This window comes from Ambystoma mexicanum, chromosome 11 (assembly GCF_040938575.1).
Source record: "Ambystoma mexicanum isolate Mex_15411 chromosome 11, UKY_AmexF1_1, whole genome shotgun sequence".
Lineage (NCBI taxonomy): Eukaryota > Metazoa > Chordata > Amphibia > Caudata > Ambystomatidae > Ambystoma > Ambystoma mexicanum.
Genome location: NC_090934.1, coordinates 210,140,024 through 210,160,330, shown reverse-complemented (window position 1 = coordinate 210,160,330; position 20,307 = coordinate 210,140,024). Strand labels below are relative to the sequence as shown.

The 20,307-nt window shown below is 45.7% G+C and overlaps 1 protein-coding gene across 1 annotated transcript in view; it reads right to left on the bottom strand.

The window, feature by feature from the left end:
• The window catches only part of ARID1A (AT-rich interaction domain 1A), a 1,380,737-nt gene that overhangs the window by 311,705 nt on the left and 1,048,725 nt on the right, over positions 1–20,307 (bottom strand). Inside the window, exon 14 of the mRNA XM_069622865.1 lies at positions 13,829–13,998. Coding sequence (XP_069478966.1) covers positions 13,829–13,998 — 170 coding nt within the window. The remainder of the gene's footprint in view (positions 1–13,828; positions 13,999–20,307) is intronic.

The following is a 20,307-nucleotide window of genomic DNA, read 5'->3' as shown; positions in this document are numbered from 1 at the left end:
CGGATTTCTCCTGTACCTCACAAATGGAGGTCAGGGACTTGAAAAACTCCTTCCTAGGGAGAGGTTTGAAAGCTTTTTCTGGGAGAGGTGGAGGAGGAGTGATAATGGGTCCTGAAGGCATCGCAGATGTTGTAGCCTTCTCTTTCCTTTTTTCTGGCTGATCTTGCCGAACTGGAGGTTTCGGCGTTGAGGGCTTCGGGGTCAATGTCGACAAAGGCATTGATGACGTCGACGTAATCCAGTCTTCGACAGTGTCGGCTTCGAGGGCGTCGAGGCGCTTTTCGAAGACTTGCCCTTCGAGGTGTGTTCGGTCTCGGATGGAGTCGGTGACCTTGAGCGGTCGACTCGAGCGGCTTTTCTCGCTCGGCATCCTCGAAGGTTCTCTATCCTTCCACCTTCGATCACCCGGCTCGAGGGGGCGCAATTGTCGGAGTGATGAGGCTCCCGGCAGGCTTCCGAGGAAGGCGCAGACCGAGGCTTCGCTTTTTCGAACACCTCCATCATTTTGACCCTGAATGCTTCCCATTCTTCGGATGATTAATGTTTAGTGGGACATTTCATCCTTTTTGGGGATTCGTCCGAGGACGAGGTGGAGGGGGACCTGTGGCGTTGTTTCTTCAATTTCTTTGCTGAAGACGAGCAATGGGAATCGCTTTGGGACCTAGACTGATGCCTTTCGCGTCGAGGAGATTTCTCCTCCCGGGTCTTCGACTCGACACTAGAGGCTTTACGGTCGGATTTACAATCTACCTGTAGTTTTCCCCTCCACTCTCGCAAGGCCTTCCCCGTCATCGCCTGACACTTCGTACAGGCCTCCATGTCGTGACTTTCTCTAATGCACCACAGACACTCTCAGTGCAGGTCGGTGATCGACATTTTTGAACCGCACTTTTTGAAACCCGATCTCGGGGTCGTGGTCGGCGTCGATGACGAGGACATATTCGTTATTTCTTCTTTATCACAGAACTCGTAGGCGTGCCGAATCTCCAAAGCAACGTATACTGCGGAAAAACGGAACTGAGGCCAACGGGCGCCGAGCGTGCTACTTATACACCCGATGACGTCACCCTCGACGGAGGCCTTCGAGGGACCAACTCGACTACATCGACGCACGGCGCCCTCTGCCAGAATTTTTTGCCGAAGCAGCTCAAGCTGGATGGAATACTTCTAAGATGAGGAATACGTTGGAGCACACAATCCACTCGAAATGCTGTTACGGCGAGTAATGCACATCTTCTGATGGTTTTCAATCTGCTTATAATCGCATGCTGTGCATAGACTAGCAAGCAGTACCCGGAATTGGAGGTGGGTTGTGAGAAGGAACAGTAGTGAAAACATGTTAGTACTGCTTGTCCCACCTGAGAATCAGACCTAGAATGAGTGTCTAGGCAATATAGTGTTTATTAAAGGTGTGCACAGAACTCCAGGTTTCCGCTTTGCAAACGGACTCTAGGGGAACATTTGCAATGAATGCTATGGAAGCCCCAGTGCCTCGAGTAGAATGTGCTCTAGGTTTGAAGGGCAGTTCTCTCTTCGCAAGAGTGTAACAAAGTGTGATGCATTTGACTATCCACCTAGAGATGGCTGACTTCGAGTCAGGATCCCCTTCTCTGCCAGCTGCCACTGAAAATGAAAAATTGGTTTGTTTTCCTCAATGGTTTTGTTCTTTCCAGGTAAAACATGACTGTCATGCGCACATCTAACGTGTGTAGGCTTCTTTCGGCCATGTTCTACCGGGTTCTGGAAGAAAGTGGGCAGTTCTATTGACTGGTTCATGTGGAACTTGGAAATAAATGTAGACGCACACCGAGGGTGAGTGCGCAGAACCACCTTTTCTCTGAACAGTAACGAAAGGGGCTAGTACTGAAAGGGCCTGTAATTCACTAACCCTTCTAGTGATAGCCACCTGTCTTATAGGTAAGGTCTTTTTGACTTGCCTTGTGCATAGGCTCAAAGGGGGACCCCATGAGTCTAGTCAGAACCAAATTTAAGTCCCATGGGTTAGAAATGGGGGGGGGGGTGAATCCTTTTAACCCCTTCCATGAAAGCCTTGATAACTGATATCTTCCACCACAATACCTTTCGCTGTGACGTAGTGTAGGCTGAGAGAAGCTAGGTGACCCTTTAGGGAATTAAAAACCAGGCCTGAATCCAGTAAGTGGATCAGGTACAATACAATGTGAGTAGGAGAGCAGTCAATGGGGTGGACGCCCTTGGCATTACACCAGATAAAGCGTTTCCATTAACTGGAATAGCAATATCGGGTAATGGGTGTTCTCGCTTCCCTGAGTATGTCCATACATCTTTGAGGGAGGTGAAGGTGTCCGAACTCTGACCTCAGGAGCCAGGCCGCCAAGTTCAGAGTTTGTGGGCATGGGTGCAGTGTTTCTCCCCTGTCCTGAGATAACATGTTGTACGCCAGGACAGTTTCATAGGAGGGGAAAGGGACTTCATCAGATGAGAGAACCAGGGTTGGCTGGCCCACATGGGGGCCACCAATATCATGGTGACTGGTTCCTGGTGCATCTTGTGCACAATCTTGTTGAGTAAGGGGAAAGCGTAAACAAATTTCCCTAACCATGCTATCCAGAGCCCGTTCCCCTAGGAGCGGTTCTGTGGGTACCTGGAGGCGTAATCTTGGCATTGAGCATTCTCCAGAGTTGCAAACAAGTCGATCTCTGGGAAACCCCATTCTGCGAAATCGTTGGAGATGATGTCTTTGTGTAATCGCCATTCGTACTCTACGGACAGTGGGAAATCTCTGCTGAGCACGTCTGCCAGAATATTGAGTTCCCCTGGAACGTGTTGGAACAACAGGAACATCCTGTGTTTGAGTGCCCATATCCAGATGTTTTGGGACAGCTTGGATAGCCCTGGAGTGTGTGAGACCCCTTGTTTGTTCAGGTTGTACATGGCTGTGGTGCTGTCTGTCAAGATCAGGACTGTCTTCCCCTGTAACTGTGTCTGAAAGGCTTTCAGTGCTTGGAATACTGCTAATAGCTCCAAAAGATTTATGTGGTTGGACGCTACTTGTGGGGACAACAGGCAGTGTGCCGTCTGCTGAAGCAGGTGAGCCCCTCCCCCACCCCGTGAGAGATGCGTTGGTCGTGAGAGTGGCTTATACTGCGGGGGTGGTTAAGGTTTTCCCCTTCAAGAGTTTTTCCCTCGACCACCACTAAAGAGAGAGAACGAGGGCTGGCGAGACAACTACCAGATCTTCCCTTTGTCCGCTGGCCTGACATCACCGTTGAGCCACTCTTGCATGGGACGCATGCGCAGACGCGCATGAGGAACCAAGTAAATGCAGGACGCCATTATTCTTAACAGTCGCATCGCCTTGCGCACCGTCACTTCCCGACTGGCTACATTCTGAGGGATCTGAAACAGTTGGAGGGGAAGACGAGGCTGTCTTTTGTCCAAATAAGAAACCCTAGAAACTGACTTAACTGGGTTCTAGGCTGGATTTCTTCTCATTCATGGAGAATGAGAGACTGAATAAGAGGTCTATTGTCTTATGAGTGTTCAATAGGCATGTTTCATAGGACTCCCCTTTTATGAGCCAGTCGTCGAGGTAAGGGTAAACTGGGATGGATAGTCTGCGCAGGTGTGCTACCGCTAGTGCCAGTACCTTTGTAAACATCCTTGGTGCCGAGACAAGGCGAAGGGGTATTTTCTGTGCGCTGGCAACATTGAAATATGAAAGTATGCATCTTTCATGTCCAGTGTTGCCATGTAATCCCTCTGTTTCAACAGCAGGATTACTTCCCGTAAAGTGACCATACAAAACTTTTGGAGGTTTGACAAACTTGTTCGCTCGGCGCAGATCTAGCACAGGGCGCATGGTGAGATCCTTTTTGGGTACAAGTACGTACACTTAATAAATACCCTTCTTTACCTGTAGAATAGGGACGACTTCTAGGACGTCCTTTCCTACAAGGGTAGGCAGTAGGATTTGCAGGTGGTCCGGCGTCCGGATCTTGGCGGTCTGAATTGGGGTGGTTGGGCAAATTCTATACAGTACCAGTGGGCGACCGTCTTGAGTACCCACTGGTCTGTTATTCCCCTCCCATTCAGTAAGGAAAGATTTTATACATCCCCCCGTCCGGGGTTGCATGAGCGGGACCTGGATCCGCAGGTCATTTCTGATCAGAGGCCGGAGCGCCTCTGGGGTTGGAACCTTGTCCTCTACCTTTCCCATGCCGCTGTCCTCTGGGTGGATAAGTGGTGGATGTTTTAGACCCTTGTCCCGAATTGCAGTTTACTGCATAATACCAGTTCTGGGGAAAACGAGACTGTCCAGGGAAGGACCGGTGGGAGCCGCTTCCTCTCCGAGGAGAGGGTTTCTGGGTAATTTGTTGAAGGGACTTGTGTTTCATGTTCTTTTTTAGCTGTTTCAAGAACATCGTCTACTGCCTTGCCAAACAGGTTTGTCTCCTCCACGGGTTTGTTAATCAGTGCTGCTTGGATCTCTGGCTTGAAACCGGTGTTCCTCAGCCATGCATGTCTATTGAGCAAGGTATCTTGTGCTAGGGTTCTCCACGCTGTCCGGCAGCGTCCAGAGTATTTTTGAGCACATTCTGGTTCACCTGCTTGCCTTCGGAAACGATGGCGAGCAACTTGGTCCTTGTAGGTTCTGGCACTTTCTGAAGGCCTTCTTGCAGAAATTTCCACTGGACGTCTGCATAGCTGGCCAATAGCGTGGTGTTATTGGCTATACGGGTGGTAAATGCAGCAGCTGTTACCTTTTTCCCAGTGCATAACGTATCTTGGATTTCTAATTGGGTGGTGCCTCTCCTGCAGACCGGGGAACACCAGCCCGTTTTCTAGTAGTGGTACCCACTAATGAATCTGGAGTGGCATGACACTTGATGTAGGCAGGGTTGTTCGGAGAAGGCCGAAACAGCTTCTCCACTCTAGGATTCACTGCCCTGGTCTGGCGTCAACAAAGAAGGTGATTGAGTTCAACAAGGGGATGGCCTGGCTGGCCGGAGGTTTTTCTTTGAGTATATCCTCCACGAAATCAGAATCTGGTAAGGCCTCTTGAGTGGCGATCTGAAAATGGTCAGCCACCTTCTTCAAGAGGGCATTGAATGCAATCTGGTCGTCCACTGGGGAGGCTTGCAGAGCTAGAGTGGAGGGGGTCGGGCGGGGATCTATGTACAAGACATCGGGGTCCTGGGTGGGAGTAGGGGAGGTCCAGGGTTGGACATTAACCCGACAGCTGTCCTCCCAATTGTCCGTAAGACCTCTCTGGTCATCCACATTGTAGTTTTCCAGAAAGGTGCCATCTTCATCCTGATCATAGGTGTCCATAACCATCATCTGTGAGGACACAAGTAAATTCCTCATGTGGATATTCCAAGGTCCTTTGAAACTTGGATACAGCAGTAGAAGGAAAGTCTTCGAGGCCTCTTTGGAGCAAGGGTCTCAGAATAAGCGACATTTTCCTAATCTGTCCATACATCCCTCAAATTTCTCCCTGGCCCATGAGGAGTGCAGGGGAGGAAAGGTTTCATCTTCTTCCCTTTGACATCGAGATTTTTCCCCTAATTTGCTTGATAAAGGCACAGGACTCTGAACGTAGTCCTGTCGGGGTTCGGGGCACAGTGGTGTGTCCCTCGACACATCTCTCGGCCGTTCTTTGTGCTTTGCTGCCTCCTTTGACTGCTCCTTCAGTCTAACTGTCGAGGTAATCAAGATGTTAAAGGATAGGCAGACAAAATGGTGGGCGGCCTACGCAATGCAGGATGAAAGTTGTTCCGCCGTTAGCACACTCGCAGTGGATGACGAGGACTCCAGCGCAACTGTGCGTTGGCGCATCATGAGCCCATCATGAAAAGACATCATTAGCAGAATCCACGTAGAGTAAGCTGAAACTGCCACAGAATGCAGGGTCACAGCTGGAACTTTCTGCAGTAAAATTGTAATGGTGCTTTTAAAACACCAACACTTGAATTTCTGCTGTGGGCTCCTTAGGTGGATACTGGCTATGCCCAAGTCTGGTTGCCAAGGGGATGGTTTGAGGAATTCTCTGCTGTCCTAGTTTTAGGGCCAAAAGCACTTAAGCCCATCATAACATCTGCCATAACTTGCAATTAGCCCTTTGAAGCAGGAACAGCAACCCTTGTGACATCACAGCCCCACATGGCAGAGGGTGGGGGACAGGATTATAGAGGGGGTTAGTGTCCCATTGCATCGTGTAATATCCACAATACCCATCCCAGAATATTAATGTGCGTATTTCTGGGAAGCTGTCGCAAGGTGAATATGGTCAACTGAAAATGATTTTGGTGACCTTATTATAACAAACATAAGAAAAAAAAATGGATTGTGATTTCTGTGTACATATGACCATGAAAATGTGAAAGAATGTGCAACAGGTGATGGGTATTCTGCCCATCGAATGCCTGATTTTTCAGTAACATAGTTTGGGCAGAAAGAGGACTGTAGCTTCGCACCAATAGGTTCCACGATCCTCAAACAAGGGTGAGGTGACTGCTTGAAAAATATAGCATTTAGAAATGCTGTCATAGGTGAAATAACATGAGAACATTTATTTATTAAAATGTGAGATTTCCAGGTACAAAAACCAGATCCAACCCCCTGCCTGTGTCATATGATTGATGAGGTATCCTTGCCGGACTGCTGAAATCGATCCCACTTTCTTTGAGCCTATCGGCTGACAGAGAGGGAGGGAGCCCTTAACCACTGCTCAATCAGTTGTGCGAGGAGGATGACAGCAGTGTTGTCATTTGGCTTATAAATAGGTTACTCTTCAACTGAGGATTCTCTCTACACAATCCGAGGTGTGCAGATGACTGAAAATCTGGGGATATCCTTGCATAAAATGGGGCCTAGCCTTGGAAGTGAAGCAGGGAGCTGGAGTAGCTGATTGGGAGGACAGAGTGAGGCCTTCAATGACCCCTTTGATGTTCCCTGCAGTGAAGCCCTGGGGCCCTTGATGACCATAAAGTCAATTTCTTTCTGCAAGTATAGACCCCCCCCAGCCATAGATTAAACAAGTCAGACCTATTTAAGCACTACCCTAGAGTGTCCCCATAAGGAAAAGTCCTCTATTCCATCTGTTTGTGAAATGTATTAGTCCTTTTTCTATTGAAAAGTATGCTATTTGTCTGTGCATTGTGGTAACTCGCCCACTGACAAATACTGTGTTGATTGTGCATTTAAGTCATTTTTCCTATGTAATAAAATCATCCTTCGTTGATCTGTTGATTATAGTTCTTTCCCCTGAAAAGACCTTTGTTTGCATATTTTCCTTTGGAAGAATCCCTTGCATCTCAGTGTATTTTTGCCACTTCTCAATTAAGAACTCCCAGTGTCTGTGTAACTCCTTAGTATATTTGGCTTAGTAAATCAATTAATTATCCCATTGAAATTCAAAGATCAAGATCGTTGCAATTCAAAACCAACCTTCTTGTTCCCAGTGCTTTCATTAAGTGTTATAGTCATTAAAGTGTTGCTTCAAAAGAATTATTCTCATTATGAGTTGAAAACGAATTTGCCCGTTAATTGTGTGTTTAAAAACAAATCCCCATTTGCATTTGTCATATTAAACCTCAAACCTTTGTTCCCATTGTGAGAATCCCTTTGCCCCTGTCATTTTCACTGAAAACAGTTGTTCCTATGTACATCTCTCATCATTGAAAGCGTGGGTGTTATTTTCAGCTCCAGACAAATTCATTGTGATTTACAATTTTGTTTTTCCAAAACATTCTCTTCCTCCTTTGAAAAGTGATTTTCCTTGAGTATTCCCCTTCCTCTATCATACTCTGAGCTCAGATTTGGTATTGCCCTTCTTTCGTTTTTTATGGTTTTGAGCTTTCCTGTCATTTCCAGCTCCAGCAAAATTTTGTGAGATTTACAATTTCGTTTATCTCTCAAACCCTGATCACGGATTCGATATATATTCCCTTTTATTTCTCATGTGCTGCCTGTGTTAAAATTGGATTTCCTATGTGTGGTGCTAGCTAGTCTGTTTTGAAACTCTATTTGTTATCTAGTGTTAGCAGCCCGAAGTACCCTGGTGTGCTGTTCTATAGCGGCAATATCAGAGTATCAGACCATTCAAACCCATTTTTTCCATCGTCACAGGGGGGAAGGGGTTCGGGGGGACGCTTAACTTTCCTGAGAGAAATCATTGGGCATTACTTTTCACAACACAAAATTGGTGTGGTATTGCAGTATCTTTGAACCTAGTTATGTTGTAAAGGCCTGTGCAATGTGTGCCACAACATTTGTGGCTGAGGTCATATTTTTGTTCTGATTGAATATTACAATAATAAATTAATTCATTGACAACACACCGCCTTGGTTCCTGCTCTATTGGGAAAAGGGGTGCTGGTGGAGGTTGGGTGCAAGACGGGGTGGAGGCCTCCTCAAAAGAATTTGGTATAATAAAAAGCATTTTTATTGTGCGCCACCATTGCAGGGGTAGAAGGTTCCTGACTTGCTCAGGCAGCAAAATATCTTGCAACAGCCCTGAGGTCCAACTCCCCTAGAATAACGGTTATCCTGAATCAGAGTTATAGGTTTATACTGTTACTAGAATCTGTGTTTCACTAGATCAGAAAAGTATACTGTCCAGTTGATATTACTATGTAATATATTGCTGAGTGTTAGGGAGAATTCTCAGAAATGTGTTAATTCCCTTCTACCTTAGAGACCCCCAGCTTTTTTTTTTGCTGGACTTTAGATTTCTAACCTGGAGAGGAGGAGAGAGAGAAAGAGAGAAAGAGGGAAAGAGGGAAAGAGGGAAAGAGGGAAAGAGGGAAAGAGGGAAAGAGGGAAAGAGGGAAAGAGGGAAAGAGGGAAAGAGGGAAAGAGGGAAAGAGGGAAAGAGGGAAAGAGGGAAAGAGGGAAAGAGGGAAAGAGGGAAAGAGGGAAAGAGGGAAAGAGGGAAAGAGGGAAAGAGGGAAAGAGGGAAAGAGGGAAAGAGGGAAAGAGGGAAAGAGGGAAAGAGGGAAAGAGGGAAAGAGGGAAAGAGGGAAAGAGGGAAAGAGGGAAAGAGGGAAAGAGGGAAAGGGAGAGAGACCTTTTTCCCCACCCTCTCATGTATTTTTATGCAATTTTGGACTCTTTCTCTTTTGAGTCTGACAAACTCTAAAGGCAACATCTTTACATTGTGACACAGCACCTTCAGAGCAGTGACACAGGGAAGTCTCTTTGATTTCCCAAAGGTTTAAATACCTTCTCTTGGTGAGACTACTGTTTCCAAGAGCAGTTAAGTGAAATTGACTTTACTTACATTTTGTAAATTTTCCAGACCCAGCACACACTATCTTACAATAGGGTGCTGGAGGGGTTACTTAGTATCCCCCTTTGTCTAGTTTCTCATGTAGCGTTATGTTACCCTTCCTACAATTAATGGCTGGTGGCAGTGGTTTACTTTTTCCTACCATTGTGTCTTTTTTACTGCGGGCTGAAATTGCAGCGAGCCACCCATGAGTGCCCATTTCGTCAAAATGGCCCCGGTGGTCTTTTTTCGCAATTTTTTTGTTGGAAAGGTCCTTCTTGAGATTTACTCTGTGCGCCAAACCAGGTTTGGTCCCTTTGTTTTCATTTTGGCGGGATTCACTGGCTCCAGCATGTCGGGCAGGGAGGGAGGGAGGTGGCCGAAACTCCCTGTGCTTAATACCCTTGGTTAGAGGAATGCACCCAAAGGTGATTGGCCGGCTGGCTGTCCTCGGAAGATGCCCACCCTGCTGTGTGATTGACAGTTAGGCTGCAAATGAATGGGAGAAACCTGGACAAAAGGCGAGGCTTTTTACTTGGAAGGCACAGTCGACCACTGGAGGAAGGAATCCGAAGAAGAACTTGGAAGAGATGCCCTGCTACATTGCTGAAGCTCCGAATTTGCCTCAACTAGAGAAGCCCTGCAACGGACAACTTCTCCCCTTCGGTTGGTGGGACCAATCAATCCCAAAGTGAACTAGAAATCCTCTTGGAGCAGGCTGTACTTCCATTGCTGCTACAGGAACCGAAATGGCAGGGAGAGGAACACCAGATCAAGTGTATCGCTTATAAGTCGGACCCGAGCTCCAGGAAGATCCTCCGGACTCCCATGAAGCAGGACTGACCAAGTCTGAGCCACCTTAACAGAGTGCTAGACCCCAGATGCGAGCAAAGTCCATTAAGGTATCCCAGAACCGCGGTGGTGTGGTTTGTGAGAGAGGCGAGGAGCTGAAACCGCGAAGTGCAGCTGATCTGAAGTTTTGCCCATTGCTGCCGTAGACCTTCCATTTGTAGGGCAGGAGTACCCAGACATCCTCCCTCTTGTCCCCGAGGCTCAGAAACACAGGAGCTGCAGACCTACATAGGAACAGAAGCCAGCTGGAAGCAGTTTTCTTCTAACCAAAGGTACTGTAAAACTAAGAGGACTTTGCTCTTGTCGTGTAGCCGTGCTAGCTCTCAGTGTTTTGGGTGCCCTTGCAGAGTTGCTTGCAGCCTTGCCCCCACAAGCCTCCCAGCCTTGCCCCCACAAGCCTCCCAGCTTGTGGCCCTACAACAATTTCATTTTCTACAAACATTTCTAAAACCTTATGCAAGACTTTTGACCTACATATAAGAAGTGCTTCAGCTCACCTAGACTTTTGCTCAACTAACATTGGCTGCCCTGGCTCCCTGAAAGACTCTTCTTAGCTCCGACTTGGTTCTTTGCCTTTCGCCCAAGAAAGGGTTAATTTACTTTGCATTGGAGGGTTTTAAAAATTACTTATCTGCTTAAGAAAATGTGTTAACTGTTGCTTTCTCCCTCTAAAACCTTTACTTGATCTCACACTCAGTATTGCTCTAAACGTGCCAGTGATAGATCAATGTCCTAGTTAAGTTACTTGAGGGTGTAGGAAGTGTCTGTGTGCCACTCCCAATGGGTATCAACTGATTTAGTGAAACTAAGTGTGTATGCATTGAAGTACATTTGGAGTTATACGATTGCTCCCTTCTAAAGAAGGCTTATTCAACTGACTGTTAAATTAATAATTCAGTCAAGAAACCATGTTTTTAAGTGTTTATTTGAATACCTGTCATTGTAAAAATCTGTAACAAACCTTACAGCTCAAATTACAGTCCTATACCAAAGGTTGGGTTATCTATTGACAAGAGGACAAGGCTGGTACAGTCTCCCACAGGGTACCTACCTACAATCTTGCCTAACAGGGTCACAAGCTGTTAATCCTGTGAGAAGAGAGTTGGAATCAACTTGTAAAAGGTAAGCCAATGCAATTCCCAAGTGAGGAGAGCACGGCTAAAGGAAATTGAGGAAGTACCCAAGCTTAAACAATACCTCTGGCTAGAAGAAGCATGGTCAAGCTGGATTCTGTCTTGCTACAGACCCTGGTTCCTGAGCCTCAGTTGTGGGGACAAGAGGGACGACGTCTGGAGGGCTCCTGCGGCGTTACTTGGGAGGACGTCGGCAGCTATGGGCTCTTTTCGTTTCAGCAGCACTTTGCGGTTTCAGTGCTTAGCAAACAGCACTGATGCGGATCTCAGACACCAGTTGGACTCTTCGCTTCCTCGGTCCAGCTCTCTGCTGAGGGGACTCTGGAGGTCATGCTTCGGGATGGTCCTTAAGAGCCTCCTGGAGCTTCAGGACAGATTCGTTCCATGGCAGACGTTGCACTCTACTACGGAGACTCGACCCATGGCACTGGGAATCTGAAAGCAAAGCTCTTCCTCTGAGGCCACGGGCGCTTGTCCAATTGGATATGCAATAGCTTGCTTAAATTACGAAAATAATTATATGTAACAGCCTTTCGGCATCGGACTGATTCAAGGGAGGCTGTTACATATAATTGTTCACTTGCATTTGCAATTGGAACTCAGCATTGTGATTCTTTTCGTAATTTAAGCAAGCTATTGCATATTCAATTGCACAAGCACCCGTGGCCTCAGAGGAAGAGCTTTGCTCGAAACACGTGTCAGGCTGTAGAACTGAATTAAAAATACATTACAACTGTTTTGATGTATTGTCTGTAACTTGGTGCAGTTCACTGGTTAAATTCATCTTGTGAACAGTAGTTTACCCAAGAGAAGGTATTTGAACCTCATGAGAAATCCAAAGGACTTCTCTTTGACACTGCACTAAAGATGCCGTGTGTCACAATACACAAGGTGATGCCTATGGAGTTTGTCAGACGCCAAAATGACAGAAACAGAGTGCAAATCAGATCAAAAAATACATGAGTGAGAAAAAGGTCTCATTCACTCCAGAATAAAAATTAAAAGTTCTAAAGTCCAGCAAAAGGTCTCTAACGTTGCAGGGAATTAGCACAGACATTAGAATTCTCGCTAAGAGTAGAGCTTTTCTGTATGCATCAAAGGGTGTTGCTGCGAGTTTCGGTCTGTCCTCGAGCAACAGGAACTCCAGAGTGCAAGTTCAGAGATCCAGTTGTATACAAGGTGAGTGGGCATTGGAATCGGCGGTTATCCTCCTTAAGGAACAAGTGAGTGAATACTGCACTCAATCTCAACAAACTAAATTTAAACAGGGGTGGTCAGCCAATGGCAGAACCAGACATTCTGGAAAGGTCTCTGGCACAAAGAAATTAATCTACACTGTCCTAGACAGTTATCTGCATATGCCAGCCAGAAAAAGTCCCAGCCAGGTAAAATGGTGCCCACCCAGTGGAGCCATTTTACACAGTTTAAAAGCCATCACCAGCCTAGCCACATGACTAACAGATAGAGGGTACTAACATTGGGAGACTAAGGTACATGTGAAGTACTCATCCCTTAGGAGTTATAAGGGCTCTTTAAGGCACAGCACAAAAGCACAGAGCCACACTCTGTCAGGCTTGACATTAAGCCTGGTGTGGACAAGAAGGGAAGTGAAAAATCAAGGAATCTAGCAAGCAGAGGAGGGGACCCTCCCAGTCAGGCCAAAGAACTAAAAGAAATGGAATTCTGCATTAACGGTCATAAAAAGACTTGTGGCAAGGATGACATTGTAGATACAAGCATCAAGAGTGTTCTAGATCGGATATGACCAAACATCTATGTGGCTGAGGGGGTTTGAGGGTGGGGAGGCAGAGACGGGCATATATTGTGGGCAGGAGCATCACTTAATTTCTCCCATGTGTTACACCAGGGTGTCCAAGTTTCAAGAGGTGGGGGGGCAGGGAGTGAGGGAGGATTTTAGCTTGATATTACCGTCTCATTTTTGACTGTTATTGTGTATGTACTTTCTTTTTATTGTTAATGAAGAAATCTGAAATGAAAAATGTTTGACCTTGGCGACACCAGCATCATTAATGCAATTTAAATTGGCAATGCTTCCCTATTTTGTGGGCATCAATATCATGAAAGTGATTTACAGTGAGGTCCTATATCATGGGCCCATTCATCGCGAACATGTGCTTTACAGTGGCAGTGCTGGCATACATTGGGGGCAGGATCATCATCAAAATCTACTGAATTTCTCCAATGTGTTGCGCCATGGTGCAACATAGGTACTCTGTGTAGAATTGAGGTGTGACTTTTTATGGCTGGATACTAGCTTGCACCTTTTCTTCTTTACATCTGTGTTCCACTACAGAACTGGTTGTAAATTGAATGGTGTTTATACATAAGGTGTAGCATAAAAAATGCTCCAAATTGCACAATTTCGACCTATTTTAAAACATTTCTCAGGAGAAGCCCCTCTAAGCTGGTTTGGTCTCACTCGGTCAATAATGAGATCTCCCAGAAAGCTATTTCCGAGTACAGACTCTTTCCCGTTATGTTGTGGGGTTCTTGTAAGCAGTGTCCAGCCCCTCCAATTAATGTGGTGTACAGACTAGTGTGTGCAAAACAGAGGCAATCACATCATTACCTTTCCGCATGGTGCTGTATGGATCCTTGTTTGGCTCGTAGGGCATGCGCCCCATCATGTCTGAGGTATTCATGCTGGGCTGGTAACCAGGATTTGGAGTCATGGAGTTGCGTTTCTGAAATGGGGAGTCTCCATCTGTGAATGCATCCTGAAGATTCACAGAGTTACTCCTATTTAAAATAAAACAGCATATTTGGAATCAGTTGGTATGGCCAGCACTCAAGCTACACAGTCACTGTACAACGAGATGAGCCTGAGCAAAACCTGAACATTCTTTGTATGAAGCAGAGGAGGAGAATTTGGGCATAAAGGGCGGGTGTGGGAGGACATCAGGGGTCAAGGGAGGAAGTATAGGTGAATGAAGTCTCCACAGACGGGTAAAGAAAACTATGCACTTTCATATACAACTAAAACTGCTTAATTTTCACCAAACTATTTAAAATGAACTAGCGTCTTGCTTTATCATCATTGTTTTTCACTACATTACTTTTAAAACTGTCACGAATATCCTTTGCAAATCAAATTTACAGAGGTTTTATTAACCATTACAGTGAAGCAGCAGTAGCTGACATTCTTAATGTGGTAGAATTTCTCTACATTGCTGTGTATGCTGCATTTCCTTTATAAAAAGCTGCTTTTCTCGTTACTCGACACACTTGAACTTTACCAATTACCAACATGTTTTTTTTTCATTATACAGAAAGCATATGCCGAGCGCTGGTGGCGTGTGGTAGGAAATCGATCTGGTACCGAATACCAAAGACAAGGGATTACTTATGTGCACTTCCGGCACTCTATTTCTTTCATTCAGGTATCTTTAAACAGAGATCACATTGCTCCAATATAAATCACCCTCCAGTATTATTATGAGGATTCACATCATCGTCTTCACCGGTTTACTCTGGGGGGAAAAAAGTGATTTATATTGATAAATATAATCTTAATATTGGGCTCAAGTTTACTGCATTCAATTTCCCTTCCCTCACTGCTTAACTCATGTTTAACCCAAGCACTCAACTATACACGCCTAACTCTTGGCGCTGACAAATTTATTGGCCTGCTTCGCAAAACTATTTCTCTCCCCGGATACATGAAGTGTTTCCTACAACCAAATCTGATGAAATGCTCCACACTTCAAGGGTCCTCATGAGCACCACTAAAGTACTTCACTGTTGAGCTGGATTTTCAGAATCAGTCCTGTGGGTAGATTCTAAGAAGCCACCCAATTCTGATGAACAGGGACAAACAGTATTGTCTAGCCAAACTCAATCTGAGTAGTATGACTGAACAGCAAGGCTTAGACTTAGGAGGGCGTGAGAGGGGTGAATGGTTCAGCTGAGCACACCAAGAGCAGACTTAATACAAATTAGGCAGAATGTATAAAAAGTACAGTTATTTATTTAGGTCTTATACAACTCTTACAAATTGAAAACCACAGGTAAGTAATAATTTAAATTTCATAACAGTAATGTCAGTAACACTGACACTTCACATTTAAATACAGTTAAAAACGGGTTGCAAAATAGTGTTAGTGTAGCAAAACAAAACTTTGAAAACTATTAGTTTGAGGAAAAAAGTTTGCAAACATCATACAAAACCTTATAAAAAGGTACCAACCTTAAAAGGTCCTTCCCGTAGATAGAATAGAAGGGACATGGTGCCTTTGGAGTCACAATACAGGTATGCTCAGGAGGCTAGGTGTCTCCTTTATGAAGTTGCACAAGTGTGGCTTGAGCCAACAAGTAGTAAATGTTTCAGTAAAAACAAGAGGAACGTATTTGTTTGTTTGTTTATTTGGTATAGCGCAGAACCAAACCCGAAGGGGTAGCTGGGCGCAAACAGTACAAGATTGCTTAAGAACTTAGTTACAGGAGAAATACACGTTATGCAGTTCGCAATTAAATCAAGAAAAGGGCAGTTTATACAGTTCACGTTAGATCAACGAAATAAAGAAATGCGGAACTACGGTTCAGTCAAGTTGATCGGATGTCATTCAGCTGGTTGCAGGCATCTAGTGTCTATGTGGGAGGGGGAGGTCGAGCTAAGTGTCATTGGCACGGATCCAAGTGAGGACTTTTCGCCTGAAACTAGAGTAAGGTTGGTCCATTCTGAGATCCAAGGGGAGTTTGTTCCAAGTTTGCGCAGCTATGATTGGGAAACTAGAGCCGGCGGCTGTACTCTTTTTGAATCTAGGCACCACTAAGGTGAAGGCGTTGGTCAGTCTAGTGGGACGGTTAGAGGTTCTCTTGTGGATTCTGTTGGCCAGATAAGGGGGGGCAATGTTGTTGAGACATTTGGATGTGAGGGAGAGTATTTTGAGGGTGATCCGGTCTTTGATTTTTAGCCAATGGATATTTTTCCTAAAGGTGGAGATGTGGGCTCTGTTAGGAATATTTAAAGCTACTCTGATAGCGTTATTTTGGAGAGTTTGTAGTTTGTCAAGGATATACTTGTTAGAGCCTGCATAAAGGGCATTGCAGTAATCCAGCTTGGATATGATGAGAGCATTGGCTAATGTGATGTAGCTGGTCTCAGTTAGAAAAGGTCTGCATGCTCGGATCAATTTGCAAGTATATGCCGTGGAGGATGCTAGCGAGTTCGTTTGCTTTTTGAAGGTGAGCGCTGAATCAAGATAGACCCCGAGGGTTTTGACTGCAGGCATCACTTTAATGACGTTATTGTCAATGTTGAATGAGGCATAGTTGGGGTCAAGTTTTTTGATAGCCAACGCTGAGCCAGTGATTAGTAGCTCCGTCTTGTCGTCGTTCAGGCAGAGGCCATGGGATGCCATCCAAGCCTGAATGAGAAGATATATCTTATTTACTAAGTCCGTGTCTTCCAAGAAGTTACCCGAAAGGGGGATTAGAATCTGAGTGTCATCTGCGTAATTAGTGTAGACAACACCCAGTCTGTCCAACTTATCAAACAGGGGCTTAGTAAAGATGTTATACATCGTCGGAGAAACACATGATCCTTGGGGAACACCGCATGAAACTTGTATGGGATCAGCGGCTGCTGAGGGTGAGAAGACTCTCATTGTCCGGTTTGCAAGGAAGGATTGTACCCAAGTTATGGCATCACTTGAGAAATGAGCGGCCGAGCTTAGGTGATTGCATAAGACTGCATGATCTACCAAGTCGAAGGCCGCGGATAGGTCAAGGAGGAGTAGCATCGCTGTTTTACCATTGTCCTTCAACTCGTCAATTTGGGTCTTGAGGTCAATCAAGGCTGTTTCAGTGCCATGAAGGGGACGGAAGCCAGATTGCCGTGATCCTAGTAAATTGTTAGTTTCTAAGTAGTCCTGGATTTGCAGGTATGCTACTCGGTCTATGATTTTAAGTAAGAAAGGGACAGTAGTGATGGGTCTGTAGTTAGTTGGTATAGCAGGGTCAAGTGTTTGTTTTTTTAGCAAGGGAAGCACCCAGGATTGTTTGAGGTTGTTCGGTACTAGATTAGACTTAAAGGATGCATTAATGATTTTTGAAATGAAGGGTGCAAGGTCTCGAGCTGCATCTTTTATAATTTGGGCCGGGCAGCTGTCACCTTTACAGTTGGAGGGTTTTAGAGATAGTATGATTTTTTCTGTCTCCAATATGGATATCTTTCTGAAGCTAAATAGGTGGGGGGTGTTAGATTGGTTTGGGAGGAGCTGAGGTTGCAATATGGGTTCTGTTGGCAGGAGCAAGGAGGCTTTTTTGTTAGCAATTTTAGATTGGAGCGAGCTAATTTTATCCGCCAGGGCATTTTGTATATTAGTGCACCAGGACTTGTTTTTGGGAATGTTGTCAGGTGGGGTTATGGGTGATTCCATTTCACGGAGGATGGAAAATAGCTCCTTGGTGTCTGATTTGGCTTTAGAGATTCTGTCATTGAAGGTATTTCTTTTAGTGTTTATGATTTCCTTTTTATACTGTTTGGCAAGGGTGGCTAATTTGGTTTTGTTCTCCTCGGTGGGTGAGTGTTGCCAGATAGACTGCAACTTTCTTTTTTGGATTCTAAGGTCTTTCAGGTGTGGCGTGAACCAGTTGTTAAGGTGACAGAGTTGTTTGCTTTTGCGCAACTTAGTGGGGGCAATCGAGTCAAGTGCCTTGAGCATAGAGCTGTTGTAAGCTTCTACCAGCGACGTAGGGTCTGTAATGTTGTCTAAGTTATTAAGAGTAGGGAGAAGGTAGGGTAGGAGTTGTTCTGATGTGATGTCTTTTTTACTTCTGGTGGGAAGTGGCGGGGCCATGAGTATAGGTTTGGGCCGGATAAGGTCTAGTGAGGCATTGAATACAATTAAGTGGTGGTCAGTCCAGGATTGTGGTATTATGTTGGTAATACTGATGTTACAGTTCCGATCAGCAACCCAGTCTAAGGTTCTGCCTTTGGCATGAGTAGGAGAGGAGACTTTTTGAGATAGGGCGTAGTCATTCAGGAGTGAGGCGACAGATGGGGCATGTTTGTCGTTGCTGTCATTAAAGCCCAGGTTAAAGTCTCCCAGTAATAGTATTTGAGCGTGGTCTTTAGTATTGTTGGTTATAATGCTGGTTATGTCGTCTTCAAAGGTTCCCAGTGGTCCAGGTGGTCTGTAGATAACATGCAAGGTGAGAGTCCGGTTACAAGAGAGGTGCAATTTGGCAGTAAGGAGTTCACAAGATGAGAATATCAGGGTAGTAGCTAGTTTGATAGGTAAGGTAGCTTTGTGAATGATGGCTAGGCCGCCACCTTTAGTGTTAGGTCTATCGACTCTTAGTAGTTGGTAGCCGTCAGGTATAGCTAGCATGATGGCAGGGCCAGCTGCATCATGGAGCCATGTTTCGGTTATGACTAATAGGTCTAAGTTTTCATTGGTTAAGGTGTCCGAGATCTCGGTAGCATGGGCGACCATGGATCTTGCATTAATGAGAGATCCAATTATTGATAGGGTACTATTTGGTTGAGTCGAGGAGGGTTGTTTATTTTTGGTAGGGGCATCTCTTTGTATCAGTGGCTGATTAGTAGTTGTAGGAGCAGGGCGAGGGGTGGTGGGTTTGGGGTATTGCGAACGTTTGTTTGCTAGATCGATATAGCCTCTGTGATTGTGGTAGGAAGATGGTTCATGAAGACAGGACAGTCTTGCCCTCAGTCTCATGTTTCTGTCCTTAGCAGGGTGTGAGTCCGCAGTTGCAAATGCCATGGTGGTAAGGAGGCTCAAAGCAATGTGTAGAGATTGGTAATAGGTGATTTTCATTCTGGAGGTGGGCAGGGATGCGAGGGTGGGCAAGTTCAGGTTCAAGCTATGGGCGTGGACTAGGTTACATGCAAAGGCGTGTAGTTAGTGGTTCGGTGCCAGAGAGGTCTGAGCAGTCTGTAAAGAGACCTGTATATTGGCTGTTAGGTGATCTAGGCGAGAACCAGGCTAGGTTCTATGTGGGCAAAGCAGTGGCAAACTAGGCAAGTGTAGAAGACTAGCTAGGTAGTGTGTCAACTAAGTATGTCAGGGCAACTCGAAGCACATTGAGGTATATAAAGTGGCTAGGGCAGTGTTATACCTAATGACAACCATGGGGCAGGGGCACAGGTCGGGGCACAAATCTGGTGAAGTACTATCTGCAACAGCACTAAAAGACCCTCACCGATGAAACCACCGTAGGGCGACCCCAGGGGAGGATACAATGCCAGGACAGTTCTGTTCAAGGCTAGGCAAGGGAGAGATATTGCTAGGACTTTAGGCCCATACAACACAATGGAGCCGGGCGGGTTAACTGGTAGGCCTCCTCACCCCTGTACTCAGATTCACTCAGGGGACCTCCAGAAATTGCTGGGCCCTTGGTTCCGTGTGAGGCAATCCTGGGATCACAGTTGCAGAGGCCACTTCAGGAATCCACTTCTTGGGTCTTGCTGGTTTGAGGTTCCATGGCCGATGGAATTGATTCTGGATTGCTAGATACTCAGAACATACAGACTTTGGTAGCATCCCTTCAGCGACAACCTCAGGGCACCACCAGGATGCGATGCAGGTTTCAAGCATTCATGGCCACTTGAAAGAATGGCGGAAGAAAACCATTGTGGCGACAAAGTGCTCCTTCGAGACCCTCTTCATGGTGGAGAGCTGCAGCTTCTGAGAAATGCTTCTTGTTCCATAAGCTGAGGGTCTGCGCAGTCCCAAGGCTCAACTCGGGATGGCAACCGTTGCAGGAATGAAGCCCAAGAGGAAGTCTGCCTAGCACACTTGACTGTTCAGAGTGCTTCCAGCGGCTGGATCTTTGAGCAGAGGTCAGGACTGGATATTCTCACCCGTTAGGTAAGAAATTGTAAAGTACAACTGGTGTGGGACTTCACAAGACTTCTCTTGATATTAGTTTAAGGAAGGCATGGTATCGAACTATAAGACAGGTACAAGTGATCACAGTTCAAGGGTGTTTATTGAACGTTTGGGTTTGGAAAACGCCCATCTAAATCTAAAGATGGGAGCAAGCTACGACCATCAATAATAATACAGTCCTAGTAGTGTGTCA